Genomic DNA, 15,451 nt, shown 5'->3' with positions numbered 1-15,451 from the left:
AGAGACACAGCAAACCTTCTCATAAAACCACGTATGAATACGTGCTGGAGCTGGACTACATGTGCAATCTCAATGAGCAGCAGACATCATCTGGTGCTAAAAGAATTGACAAGGACACCAGCAAGAAGCCGAAGTACGGAAAGGAGGTCAGGAAGGATAAAAAGAGACCACAACAGTGCACCTGTTGTCGCGTTCAGCTGCACTAAAGCAGGTGAAATGCTTTCTGACTGGTCAGATTTATGAAGTTTATCTGATTTCATGTTATATTGTGATGATCAAGAGTTCCCTTTATTATTTTTGAGGAGTGCATTAGTGACCCCTTGAAAATAAAATGGCACAAATGATGCCTAATATGCAGTAACTCATAAGTAAAGCCACTGAAATTTTTACGTTTGTATAATTGAGACTTCATGATGGGTCCCAACGAACGACTGGAAACCACTGATTGACCAAGTTAAATTATTTGAATAGTTGAGTTGCAGTAGAGTTGAGATATCCAGTGATTCACACAAAGCATGCAAAAAATATAAAAAACATCTAAAGCATGAATCATTTAACAGTCTGGGGATCCATCGGATTTATCTCGTGACTTCATAAGTCACCCCAGTTATTCTGCTCTGTTTGAAAGCATCTCATGTTCACTCTGACCTGTGACTTCATTGGTAAAAAGCATGAATATACCAATAAAGCTCTGAACCAAATCAGCCAGCAAACAGATAATCCTCTTCTTTTCTGTGGCAGAGTTTGTGGGGGTTACAGTCACTCAGCTGGGGGTGGCCTCAACTATACTGACATGGTACTACTTGTACAAGTGTAGCACCACCAAAGCCCTTATAAGGTTAACTATTCCCTGTGGTGGGAGGTATAAAATTGAATGGCTGCTAGGAGGAGAAGGCAGCTGCTTGGTAGCTCTTACTGGAAAGCACTGTATAGAAGCAGCAGATCCACTTTGTTCTATGTTCCTTCAGAGATACAATTCTGGGATTAGGTGGTTTCACATTGATAAAAAAAACCTGCTTTTATTTGGTGCTATGTTGAGTCACTGATGCATTTTAATATGTGCACCCAGCACAGTGTCAACTACAGATGAGCTCTTTTGTCTTCCAGCTATCAAAGAACAGCAGGCTTCTTCTCTCCAAAATACATCTGACAATACATCTGACAAGCCATCACAAAGTCTTCTAACCGTCTTACTTGTATTGACTACAAAAATGATTTCTCTCTTTCACACACACACACACACACACACACACACACACACACACACACACACACACACACACACACACACAAAGAATAATAGAATAAGAATAATAACAATAAAATCTGCCTCAAAAAGTAAATGTTCGAGTAGTGATTTTAAATATTGGGTCAATAAAAGGAAACAGCCTGCTGGGTGATATGACTTTGGAAATTTCTCTACTGTTGGAGTCCCTCATGAGTCAGTTCATACTGCTGACAGTCCTCAGATCTGGCAACACGCAATGACATTGAGGAAAACATTGATGAATCCCGTCACCGATCTATAACCAATATCATGCTCTGTTTCAAAATGCCACAGCCAAAAAAAAGCTAGTTAACAGCCTGTCAATAAGTGAGCCAGTGATCAATAACCTTGGCGAGAGGCTGTTTATGTCTACTTCAAGCTAAGCCCTCTCAGGACACTGTGGTATTGATCAGGCAGATTCGCGCACACTGCTTACCGTCCGTCGGTCCGCTCATGGTGCGAAGTTAATTCCCAGAAGCTTGAATGAGAGTCGCCCCGTTAAACCTCGAGTGGCAGGGCAAAAGCTCCGAATATGACAACTCTCTCGTTCCCCGTCCGACTTAAAACTCTCCCTCCCTCACTCTGCCTCAGCCTTGAAAGGGCTTTCCCTGCTCCTCCCGGGCAGAGGATTACTGTCAGGCGGCGGATCGCGCTGCCTCTCCACCCTGCGTAAAGGCAGGAATTAAATGGAAACTGACGATTTACTACTTCTCCTCAAGCTTACAGCTTCTTCTGCCTCCTCCACCTCACAAACCTCAGTGGTCCTCGGTTCCGGTGCAGACGTGTCCATTGCAAACTGTTCTGTCACAGCAGCGCCTCTGAGGTCGCCTGTAAACCGGTGCGCTCCGGCGTCAGGGCTGAAATGCTGGATGTTGAGTTTCTGGGGGTGTTCGCAGATTCTGGAGATGCCGGAGCATCTTTGGCCGGGCAAGGCCGGGGCTTTTCTCGCGATGAGAGAGCGCCGAACAGCGTCCGAATTCCAAAGTGCGTCAAAAATAGTCAATAGTCGTGCCTATATTTTTGTGAAAATTTCTATCAGCTTTGCTTCGGTGTTTCTTCGCCTTTGCTCTTTTATATTCCAGTCAACAAATGTGCATCTTTTTTTTTTACACTTATTTTAAATTTGTACCTCATTTTTAGCTCCACAGGGGGTGTAAAGAGTGGAAATTCTAGTCATGCGTATTTAAATTAGATTAATTTTGTAGCGGATAAGTGATTCTGACGAACAAATTATTTCTGAAGATCCGCGTACCAAGGATTAAAACGAAAAAAATATGAACTATTAATAGTTTATGACTTTGATTCCAACTATTAAGTGTAAATTCCCACACGTAGTGAAGTAGCTGTCGTTACTGGTTTACAGTCGCTTATGTCGGGTATATGAGCTAAACTTGGACACCCAAGTTTGTGAGTGCCATTACCTGAGAACGAGGCAACGTAGGATTTTGAAATGTACACCATACGTGCATTTACTAAAAATCCCAGAGGAGAGGAATCTTGACCTCAAGGTCAAGGTCAGAGTTCAACTTTTCTGAAAATCACCTAGGATTTTCACATTTATACCACAGATGCACCTATTTGATAAGTACAGCTATGAGGAGGCTGGGCTGCCTATATTTTTCTTACTTGTGTTCAAGTACAGTTCTGAGCCTGGTTCTGCAAGATATTTCTTCCTGTGTTAAAAGGGGCTGGGCGGGCTGTATGATTGTTGGGAGATTTTTTATAATATTGTAGTGTCTTTACCTTGCAGTATAAAGTGCCTTGAGGCAACTGTTGTTGTAAATTGATGCAATATTAATAAAACAGAATTAAATTGAATTGAATTATTCCATGAATACATAATTCTATTAATGTATAGCTAAATAAATAGCTAAAAAATTGACAGGACAGACCAAAGAAAATATTATCTGTAGATATAGAGAAACACCAAGAGGTGGCAGTGTATGTCTAGATAAAAAGCACTGCACTATTAGTAAAGTCTATAAGTTTGGATAATATTAAAGTAAGATGTGACAAAAAGAGAGAAGAAAAAGTGAACATAGGTGGAATGCATTTATTATTGTCCATAGAAGAAGAACTGGGTATATTTTTGATGCCGCTGAACAAAATCACAGGAATATTTGGATTTATTTGGTATATGGATCCTGGACTACCTCACCGACCGACCACAGTATGTGAGGACTCAGGGCTGTGTGTCGGACAGGGTCGTCTGCAGTACGGGGGCCCCACAGGGAACGGTTCTGGCTCCGTTCCTCTTCACCATCTACACTGCAGACTTCTCCCACAATTCCACCCAGTGCTTCCTGCAGAAGTTCTCTGATGACTCTGCAATAGTCGGCCTCATCACTGATGGGGACGACAAGGAGTACAGAGGTCTGACCCAAGACTTTGTGGACTGGTGCCAGCTGAACTACCTCCAGATCAACGCCAGTAAAACCAAGGAACTGGTGGTAGACTTCCGCAGGCACAAGCATTCTCCACTGCAACCACTGAACATCCAAGGTATGGACATTGAGGCTGTGGACAGCTACAGGTACCTTGGTGTTCATCTGAACAACAGACTGGACTGGACTCATAACTCAGACGCCCTCTACAGGAAAGGGCAGAGCAGGCTGTACCTGCTGCGGAGACTCAGGTCGTTTGGAGTGGAGGGCCCACTCCTGAAGAAATTCTATGACTCTGTTGTGGCTTCTGCTATCTTTTATGGCGTGGTCTGCTGGGGCGGCAGCATCTCTGCTGGGGACAGGAAGAGACTGAACAGGGTGATCCGAAGGGCCAGCTCTGTTCTAGGATGCCCTCTGGACCCAGTGGAGGTGGTGAGTGACAGGAGAACGGCGGCTAAGCTGTCATCCCTGATGGACAACATCTCCCACCCCATGCAGCAGACTGTGACAGCACTGAGCAGCTCCTTCAGTGGGAGACTGCGGCACCCACGGTGTGGGACGGAGAGATTTCGCAGGTCTTTCCTCCCCACTGCTGTCAGACTCCATAATAAAGACTTTAACTGATCAAGCACACACATCCATACATATGCAATAATACTAAGTGCAATAATCCTTTCTGTCATCGTTGTATTTTTACTCAGTTGTATATAGTATTTGTATTTGTATTCTATTTTTATCTTATTGTATATTTATTTTATTTTATTCTACTGTATATAGTATTTTATTTTATTCTATTCTGTACAGTTGTGTACTGTATTTATTCTTATTGTATTCTAATTTTTGCCTCATAACTTTTGCACTGTCCACTTCCTGCTGTGACAAAACAAATTTCCCACGTGTGGGACTAATAAAGGTTATCTTATCTTATCTTATCTTATCTTATCTTATTCTACTACTCTTTGAATTGCCAAACAGGTGTTCTATATATATATTTCTTTTGAAGACTTTGGCATGTGATTGTTCTCTCCTGCAGGCAGCAGCCCTCCAACCAAAACATGTTTATAGTGTTAACTCTCAGTCTGTCCTGGCTCACTTCCCTGTAATTGAGAAACAATGCACAGGATATTTCCTGCAAATGCTGAAACTCATCTAACCTCTACTGCAAAGATGAAGTAAAAATAAAGTCGGGGAACGCCTAAGCTCAAAATCTAACAATCCTCAGTATATTAAACCTGGCTGAGGTGTGTGTTTAGTTTTTGATCAGTTTTAAGACATTAGCAGCAGCAGAGGTTTGAATCCTCCTGGGAGATCGCTGCCGTGTCTGCAGCGGCTGCACTCAGAATCAAAAGGTCAAAGCTTTGAGTGTCTGCTCATGCCTTCAATCGTGAGTCCGCCAAGGTCAAAAAAACAATATGTCATGCATGCAGTTTGTGTGTCTCCGGCGACTCTCAGATGTGATTAATGACCCATTGTTAAGTCAGTCTGTCCGTTTAAAAGCAGTTGGGAAGAACTGAAGTACACAGTTAGGCAAGTGCACCGTGCATGTTTGTCTAGTTCATTGATTTTCTACAGTTAGCTGATGTATTATGTTCCAAAAGAGGACGCATCTGTTGTTTGTAAAAGATGAAATTACACTGTTTTTGGTCAGAGCAGACACGCTGAGAGGAAGCTAAAACAGTAAGATCATCTGAACAACAGGATTTATGTACATGCATAGGAATATTGTATATCAAGAAGGAAGAAACAGCATACTGACCATTATATGTGTAAATATAGATCGTTACATAAATGTTAGTACTGGTGTTGGCACTGTTGTCTTAAAGTAAGCAAGTCCAGAGTTCAACTCCACCTCTGGTCAGAGGCCTTTCTGAGTTTGTTTAGTTCTCTGCGTGTGCTCCCACAGCCATGCTTTCCAATACCTCCCACAGACATACAATTATTGTGAATGTGAGTTTGTCTCTATGTCTTTTCCTGCATCAGGCTGCAGACCTGTCCAGGGTGTACCCCGCCTTTCTCCTTGTGGTACCTCGGACAGGCTGTGGTCAGATAAATTGAAATTTCACTATATCCTCTGGACTAAAGCAGAAATGGACAAGTGCTGTTATCAGCGCTCAGTTGAAAAATTGCATCTCTGATGGTATGGGGTGCATTAGTGCCTATGAAATTGACAATTTGTGCATCTGGAAAGGCACCGTTGGTTTTAGTACAACAAATGCTCCCATCTACCAACAGAAGGATCACAGGCTTACCTCTTTTTCAGTGAATGCCTTCTGTATTTCAACATGACAATGCTAGACAGTACACTGCATATACAGCAGCAGGGCTTATAGTAGAAGAGTAGAACGTGTTAGGACGTCATGGAATTAAAAATAAAACAAAGAAAATCCAGAACTGTTGAGCAACTGCAACTTATATCAGACAAGAATGGGAAATTTCTCTCCCGCAAGTCCAGCAGCTGGTCTCTTCAGTTCCCAGATGTTTACAGACTGTTTTTAAAAGAAGAGGGGACGCTACACAGTGGTAAACAAGGGCAATGTCCTAACGTGTCGGTGCCATCCAACCATGTGCTTATTTTTTGGTGCATTTTCTTGGCTTAAACATTTGATATGTTTTCTATTTTCTACTCTGAATAAATGTGGGTCTATGAGATTTGGATTCTGTTGCATTGTTTTCATTTACATTTGACACTTTTTTGGAAATGGGCTTTCAGATTCAAATCTCTGAGCGATATCATTCGTGTTGTTTCTGCACCACATTTTGTGTTACACACAGTTAGACAACAGAAAATCAGCAGGATTGACAGTGTCATAAAGAGGGCGCTGCTGTTTTATTGCAAGCAGTTCCACCACTTCCCCTGCACAGTATAGAAGCTTACAGGATGGAGCAAATAAGAGACAGACAGAAGTACCAAGATTGTGTTGTGCCTTAGCAACAAGTCACCATATCCTCCTGGACAGGAAGTAACTGGCTTTGAAGGAAATATGACATAACACCTACCTATAAACAGCTGCAGTAACAGTAACATTTACCCTTACTACTGTTTCATTTACTTGCACAGTTCTAAACATGATAAGGCAATTAGTAATATAATACTATTAGTAAATAATAATGGTAACTTCATTAAATAATAATAGTAGAAACAAATAGAAACAAACTGCAAACACAATATTGATATTGTATTCATTGTAAAATTGCTTATGACCTCATCTGTCAGTTATAAATAATTTATGACAGTAAATTCTTTTTGCTCTGTTTTTGGTCTCTACCAACAGAAGGAATTGTGAGGGTCTTTATCTGCTGAATGCTTTGCTGTGTTTAGATGTGACCTTGTGCTATTTCTGTTCAACGTATAGCATACAGTGGGTGTTTCGAGCGTTCTTGCTCAAAATAGCTTCCCGATGAGATCAGTGAGGATGAAATAAAACGTTTAACCCACTGACATAGACAAAATCAGCCAAATCACCCGTGTAATGGATAAGCGAACACACGGGTGGATGATGGTTGAGCAACAGGCCTCTTTGAAGTCAGAATTGCAGACTTGCAGCCTTAACAAGGTTTTTCTTTTCACCGTCCATTTTGCTGTGTAAAAAACCCTTAAAACTGTTTGAGAATAATTCTGTGCAATTGCTTCAAAACCTTTATTTACAGGAACACACACAGAAAAGTGAGACTGTGCACTCTTTGCACTCTTCCGCAGTTTTTGGTTTTGCAACTACTTTTACCTTTAACCCATAAAGTTGTCTTCACAAAGACTGGGTATTCTGTGTGTCTATTTATAGCAGAAAGGAGACACAAGTCTGTACATAAAGTCACACTGTGGAGACTTTCTTCCCATCTGAAGACAAAAATTATGATCTTGACTTCAAGGAACAAGGCCTTGGTACATATGTGTTTACTTGTGAGTTCATCAGTCAGGAAATGAAACAAGTTGAAGGTGAGGTCAAGGCTATTGTGTGTTTCAGTATAATAACTGATCCGCCTCTGCTTCCTTCATTAAAGGGTCGTAAGTGGACTCTGTGGGTCAGGATTCTGTTCTTTATTGAAGGAGTTGTTACATAAATCATAATCCAGAGATCAAGAGTTACAACAAACGCCCTAAAAGCTTCAGATTTATAGATATACGGGATTAAAATATGCCTGAAAAATCAAAAGGTGATGCTAATTATATATCATGCAGACATCCCCTGCAGCTGTCTTTTGTCTTACCTCGTGGCTTTCAATGAGTGTCTTTTTCATGAGTTCCATCATAACTGCTTGTTTGTGTTATGCTAGTCTACAATGTGCAGATTAAAATGCAGTGAATAATTTGGCTCAGAAACAGCTGTATTTCTCACAGCTTCTTGAAAAGCTTGTGGTACTGAAATTTTCTCTGGTAGTGGAGTAGAACCATCGCCCTTGGCTGACTGCCACTTTCTTTTCACACATTGTTCAAACCTGGATGCCGAGCCAGTTTTTCACAGCTTTGGTTTTTATCCTTAGTCGTTCTAGCAGCTGTGTTTGGACAGATAGGAATTCTCTCAGCCTTTGGTCTACGGAGGCATAGCAGGCGAGTGCAGCAAGTAATGTGTCTTTGCCTGCTGTGCGCCAAAGAGGAAGGTGAAACTCGGGAAGTGACAAACAGCAGTTAAAATGTGTTCATTCGCACAGAACCCGTGGAGCTTAGAGATACAACCAGTTTTAAATCACGCTGAAACATGAAAACCGATGAAGATTTCCTCTGACGAGCAAAAGTACCAAACATTCCTCACACCCAGCTTCTCCAATGTGATGATTTGTTGTAAACGACATGTAAAACGCTAACATGCACTATGACAAGTAGTCTGACTAGAAAAGAAAAAAACTGTTGCATGCTTGCATTTTAGTCTTAACTAAAGCATGTGCAAAAGTCTTGCGTCAGCCATCATTTCTTCACCTTTTGCTTCCAAAGAGCCAGACTTTCTGGAAATAGAAAAAAAAAAGTTTTCGGAAGGGCTTTCAAAATGTTTCATTAAGGGTTGTTTTTAACTCATTTTCTGTTGTGTCATATATAAGATAACACTTGGCAAAGAACCAATTTTAAATTGTATATTTAGTCTCTATATTTAGCCTGTCACAAAAACACAACATTTCTGACCAGTTCTTTAGGTGAAAAACAGTTAAGAAAAATGCCAAAGATAACAGTTACAGATAACACAAAATAGGATTTATATACCAACAAGTTGATTCTCAAAAAGCTATTAGCCAAAACCTTTGCATATCTCCGTATGATGTGCAAAGATAAAAGAAGTGGCAGGCCTACAAGCTATCTACAAGTAGATATCTACAGCAGCTGAAATTCATGTCTTCAGGAAATAGGGAAAAGAAAGATGGCTGGTTAGGATAGAGATACAACGGTGAGTGTCTACAGCCATTTGTAAAACATGCTGGAGGCTCTGTTATGGTCTGGCAATGCATTTCAGCCAGTGTTGTTGGGGATCTTGTCAAAATTCATGGAATTATTAACATAGAAAAGTATGATCAGACTTTAATCCAACATGGAATACCATCTGGAAAGTGTCTGGCTGGCAATATTTCATCATGACAATGATTCCAAACATACTGCCAGTGAAGTAAAAGCATACCTGGACAAAAAAAACGGCACAGTGGAACACCATTACTCATGGATTGGCCTAATCAGAGCCCAGATCTCAACACTATTGAAGCAGTGAGAGATCATCTTGACAGAGAACAAAACAAAAGGCAGCCAGCGTCCAAAGAAGAGCTTTGAGTGTCCTTCAAGGAGCCCGGAGAACAATTCCCGAAGAGTGCCAGGAATGCCAAGAAAGGTTGCAGACGAGAGTTGGAATAAAGGTGGTCATATCAAATATTGACTTTCTGTCTCATTAGAATTGTTGCACATGTTTCGGTAAATTGCTGCACCTATTTTTGCACTTTCCACAGAAAACGAACATGATAAATGATTTGGAAACGAAATGGATATAAGCATGGCTACACTGTCTATAGGTTAAGGTGTTTTTTTAAATTCACCAAAAAAAAAGTCCACAGTATCAAGTAAACCACGTGTGAGGCCGTCCCTTACAAATCTGTTGAAATGTGGAAACACTTGATGCATCCGGCCGTCCCGAAGAGATTAAACTGCTGACAAGTGTTTGCAAATGGTGCTTGAAAATGGAAGACAAATGACACAAGTGGGAAGAAAGTACCCGGAGGGGGTGAAATTGAGGAGAGATGAAAGATGAATGGCAGAGACACACACGGGGGAGAAAAGAAGAAGCTAAAGAGTTATGAGTGAAAAGGCAGATGAGGCTAGGGAAAGTGGAGAGAGTGATGAGGCCGGGCAGAAAGAGTGAAAGAGCGGACAAAATGAGAGAAGGTGAGTGATGGAAAAAAGAAAGGAAGAGAAAGAACAACAGCAACCTGATGAGAGGATGGATGAGGGGAGGAAAACAAAAGTGCTGACGGGCAGAAAGACTGTTTTTCTTTCTGCTCGTGTGCTTCGTTCCTGTTCTGGATACCTGTCAGCACAGAAAGAGCCACCTTTTTTGAACACACATACAGGTGGTACTGTACATGGACCCCTGCATATATGTGTATGTATGAAACTTGTGTGATAGCTCAAAAAGCAAATGAAGAGATGGCCATTTTCTCATTTAAATGCATTCTGTGTTTGTGACCCTGTGTTTTTCTTACCAACTTGTTTAACTCTAACCTAGCTTCAGGGATTACGTCAATCATCTGTCAGCACAGCAGGTCCAGCAAAGTAGAGGGGATGTTTGTTTTTATGTGTTTCAATGCACATATCAGCCCGGCTGAGGTATTGAAAGGTAGTCTAACTGAAGTCCCATGTGGCAGTCAGAGCAGCTCATTCTTCTGTGTGTTGTGGTTTCTGGGTGTAGTTCTGTAAAAAAGAAAATAGAGCTTTCATGACATTTCTCACAACAAGTCTCTGTGGGTTTTTCCATTCACCGGCACTCTTTCGCTTTTTCCTGGATTGCACACATGCAGTTCCTGTCCTTGACTCCTCTCCTCACATCCTAATTCCTTCCACCACTGCAGAGTTGGTGAGGAAGAGATAGGAGAAGGGAGGAGTCATTAAAAAAAACAAGTAATTCTCACTTTGGAGCCTCATTTTGAAGCATTGTGAATAAAACATGACTTTTGGCCAGCTGCACCTTTTTTTAAACCCTACTGCAGCCATAGATCTCAGGCATTATAGAGGTCAGAAGATGTTATATAATTAGGGCTACTTTACATTCAATTCACAACATAGTACAATGCGACTATCACTGTTTTTAAATGTACACAGGTACTCAAACAATGAAGGGTAACTGAACAACTGAAGCAACAAATGAATAAAAGGTCCTTTGAAGGTCCTCTTTACACTTTATTTTGCATATTGTGTGCCGTCCCTCTTTAATACACTGAAGCCATGGTACTGTGATAGATTTCTGGGTCACTAGCAGGAGGAGAGAGGACACAAGAAGGAATAAAAAAGAGAAATGAGAAAAGCCTCAGGTCTTTTTCCGGAAAGAGAGATTGCTTCAGACTTTTTCAGGTGTAATTTTTGGTGGTTGAGCAACAGACTGCTATCCTGTTCCACTGTAGTGAGAAAGGGTGGGTACACTACAGCTAATATCTCAAAATCTGGGAAAGTAATTGGAAATCTAGATGGATAAAGAGCAGCAACAGGCCGGAGGAAAAATACAAAAATGAAATTTAGCAATGAGCTGTCACTTTAAGCAATGTCTATATTGACATGACAGTGTCACACAGTTGCTGCAGATTTGTTGGCTGCACTTCCTTGATGCAAATCTCACATGCTATTGGATTGAGATCTGGTGGCTGTTGAAGCCATTTGAGTGCAGTGAACTTTTTACCAGGTTCATGAAACAGGTTTGAAATAAACTAAACTTTGCGATGCTCTATCCTGTAGCCATTAGAACATGGACACGCTGCAGTCAAAGAAGGGTTGGGCATAGTCAGCAACAGTACTCAGGCAGGCTGCGGTATTTAAATGATGCTCATTTGATACTAAGCGGCTCAAAGTGTGACAAGAAAAAATCCCCCACACCACTGCACCACCAGCAGCAGATTGAACTGTTGATACAATGCAGGATGGGGCCATACTTTCATGTTGCTTACATCAAATTCTGGCTCTACCATCTGAAGCAGAAATAGAATAATCTTCAGCATTTTCAAATCATCTATTGTCCAGTTTTAATGAAGAAAAAAGGAAACCACTGCCATTATTGCAGTTTATGTCAAATACTGATACAGGAAAATACATTGTCTGTCATGGTCCGTGGTCCTGTGTGTGATGCGCGGGTAGCCACACCCCCAGGCTGGGCCATCACCGGCACACCTGCTCTCCATCGGGGTGAATACCTGAAGAGCTACTTAACCCGGCGCTGACGGATGCTCCACGCCAGTCCGTTAATCACCTCTCTGTGGTAACTAGACTCCCGCGAAAGCGTTGCATTACTATCTTGTTGGAGCTGTGTTAAATCTGCCTACTTGTGTCTAGGTTTCGATCCGGCGTTCAGCGTTTGCCACCTGCCTGTCCTCCTGCTCAATTGGATCACCCGGTGCATCATCTGGCCCAACCACTACCTCCACGGATTTCCCTCTCCAGCTCCTACGGTCCCGCTCTAATCATAAGCCAACTGGTCTAACTCAGTTTTGATGTGTTTCCTCCGCTTCTCGGCTCCCTAGTAATCTTCTCCCCTTTCTGTTGAAGCCTCCCACGGTCCCGATTCCGGCTTCCTCGCATCATTGTTTCCCCGGGTTTTTTAGTTCCTCGTTTTGCTCCTTTGGTTTTCCCGGGTCGCTTTTTGTTATTATAATAAAGTGTCCTTTTCTGCTAGTGCTTGAGTCTGCGTTTGGATCCTTTTGTGCACGCGCGCCGCGGCGCATGACATTGTCAAAAATTGAACATGTGGTAGGATGTGGTAGCAGCATGGTTTCAGTAATACCAGTGAACATTATGTACAGGATATACTGTTCAGAGCAAGCATTTCTTAGAAAAACAAAGGGGCCATACCAGAAATCCAGAAGAGGTTGAAAATGTGTTTCAACTTGACTTAATTACTCTTGTAATAGACTGAAACACATGCATATTTGCGCACAGTATGTGTGAGATATTTTCCTGCAGTAACTGTAGTTCAAGCTACAACTCGTGTATCTGGTCACTGAGGTTCTGGAAAATATTTGCTGTAATTCAGAAAACAACCGTCTGCAGGTCAGATTCAGCGACAGCGACAATATAATTGTTCCCAGAACTTGGGGAGTGAACTCAGTACAGAGTTTGACTTCATGTAAATTTCTGATGAAACTTCTCAGTGATGATGGATATTTGTTTCGGCAGAAAGTAATAGAAAACATTAGAAGAAGAAAATCAATAAAAGAGACATGTTTATTTATCAAATCACAACAGAAGTCATCCATTTTCTTAACTGTTTATCCAACATCTGATAGCCGGCGAGCATACAGATCACAGCTGCACAGGTTGCCAGGGGGAACAGAGAGACAGACAACAGCATACTCCCAAATTCACAACTGCAGTCAATTTATCATTAACGGTTAACCTATTAGCCTTGATAAGAAACCCAAGCAACCACAGGCAGAACAAGCAAACCCCACAGAAAAAAAGACTGTACCAAGAAGCTACTTCTAAAACCGACAAGCAGCGTTAACCCCACTGCCCACCGCTACAAAAACATTTTCTCCAGTTTCCTTACAAAGATTTGCTCCTCATCAGTCGATTGCTGTTATAATTTGTTCAAATAAAATCTAATTTAAGTGCTTGTGAGGACAGAATTTCAGTCACTTTGACAAGCAGACAAAGAATCAACTGGTGCAGCGACATTTTAGAAACCCCTCCAAAAGGACTCGTGTGTTTTCAATAGTGTGAAATGTTGGAAAGGCAATGCGCACTCTATATATTACCAAACGGATAATTGCACAGATAACAGAAAGTAACGCAAAAACACATAACCAGACATCACTGTATCATATATTATATTAACACAATGAGGAACTGCTGGAAGTATTTGGCAAGAAATAAAAACATTGCAGAGTGACGGCACATGGTTACCGCATTAATTTAAACATTTTACAATCAAGTTTACTGGCAACACTCAGCAACATAAGACTTTCTTTTAAAAATGTCAATGTACTGTGTCCTAACGTTCTTTCATTAAATGGGACTTTGGTTGAAAGAACTGGTGAGCTCAAGTGTCCAAACATGATGTATTGCTGAGGACAGATGAAAGAAGAAACTGACAAAAAGTAACAACAAAAGAGTGACGTGAATGAGGGAGCAGCTCTGGATGGATACTTTTTGAAAGTGTGACGAGGAGAGAACGTGTGAAGAGATAGAGGAAAAGATAGGACGCAGACGGAAGAGGCGCCAAGAGGAATGTGACAAGAGGAAGTGGCCATACTCTCTGTTCTATGTCTCTTTTCCCAAAAGAGGAAACATTAAAGAGCAGAAAACACAAACATAACAATAGAAATATTAGACTTTTTATGTGTATGTCAGACGAACACTGGTGCCAGCTGTGGTTTCCTCAGTGAACTGAGTGCAGGCTCAGCTTTATGAGAGCTTTCATTTGCACGCTCGGGGTGATTGTTGTCTTCTGCAGTACAGACCGTAGGGTGGTCGGAGCATAACTGACTAAGATCCTGAATTTCAATCATGCTGCTCAAATGTTCAGCTTTATCTTCTACCAGTACGTTTGGACAAGAGGATGTTGCTCTGGGCTCTCTGACAGACATGCTCCAAAAGAGGCCATAAAAAAGGGAAGAAGCGAGTGCTCGTGTGATGCTCTCACTGCAGCGTGTTTCTTGCTTTTCATATACAGCTAAAAGTCTGAATGGGCTGACAAAAAAAGTATTGCCCTAATAACATAACAAAACATAACCCATCAGTGGTGTATATTTTTAGATGATATAATTGCTTTGGAGAAGCAATATGTATATATATTATCAGACAGAGATAAGCCACTTTGCAATTTTGAGATGCTGATGCTCAATCAGCCTGCTGAAGCATCTTTATCTAACTGGTTCACATCTGAGTGGTTTCAATGCGCCGCGCATGTGGGAGTCTATTGTTCACGACATGTAGGTCATCATGAGCATATAAAATGACGGCTTGTGGTGATCAAGTATGAGAAATTCTCTACATGAAAGCCTTGCTGGGTACATTCTGTGGTGTGTGGGAACCTTTAGGTGCTTCCTGTTGCACGCATCACCTCCTTGAGATATAAGGTTCAGGGAAGACAGAAGACCTGCATTTGCAGCTGCAGTGGAGTTCATTCTACCCATTTTGGTTAATGCCAGATGCCACCAGATCCGTTTACCTCGGAAGTCAGATGTCGGAACTTGGCAGTGACGTCACTGCTAAGTTGAGGGTGTTCCAGTGGTAAAGTCAGATAAGCAAGAAAAAATTGGTTTTTGATTGCTTCTCGGCAAGGTAGAGCAATTCATGCAGAGGAAAATTTTGAATGATCAGTTCTGACTTCCAACTTCAACTGGAACACATTAAGAGTCTTAACGTAGTAAGCACACAAGGTGGCATGATGGAAGGTGCAGGATTTGACTTAATGTCATAACTCAGTTGGGTGGCTCTCTACGAGGTAGCCTCTTTCCAAAACATTTTAGTGGCCTAACATTTGGTTGGGTATGATTACTGACACTACCACTGGTTGCATCAGAGGCATTCACGATCTTGAGCACTGGGTTGGTTTTTTATTTTGTATGTACACTGTATTTATGATTACTAGAGATCACAGATCACATTAACAGCTTTGTACACTTATGG

General features: G+C 41.5%; 1 protein-coding gene across 4 annotated transcripts in view; it reads right to left on the bottom strand.

Moving 5' to 3' along the window:
- Positions 1-2,183, bottom strand: part of LOC146565956 (actin-binding LIM protein 3-like) — a 52,660-nt gene extending 50,477 nt beyond the window's left edge. For 3 of the 4 annotated variants that reach the window (XM_085289416.1, XM_085289419.1, XM_085289417.1), the window contains exon 1: positions 1,704-2,183. In XM_085289416.1, coding sequence (XP_085145542.1) covers positions 1,704-1,722 — 19 coding nt within the window. In that variant the 5' untranslated portion in view covers positions 1,723-2,183. The remainder of the gene's footprint in view (positions 1-1,703) is intronic. The other variant, XM_085289415.1, reaches the window with a different exon arrangement.
- Between the last annotated feature and the right edge of the window lie 13,268 nt (positions 2,184-15,451).

This window comes from Mchenga conophoros, linkage group LG10, assembly GCF_057382185.1.
Source record: "Mchenga conophoros isolate Kocher_MC1m ecotype Shallow Benthic linkage group LG10, M_conophoros_male_GT1.1, whole genome shotgun sequence".
NCBI classification, from domain to species: domain Eukaryota; kingdom Metazoa; phylum Chordata; class Actinopteri; order Cichliformes; family Cichlidae; genus Mchenga; species Mchenga conophoros.
Note: the sequence above shows the minus strand (reverse complement) of the source record. Positions and strands in the feature narration are given on the sequence as shown.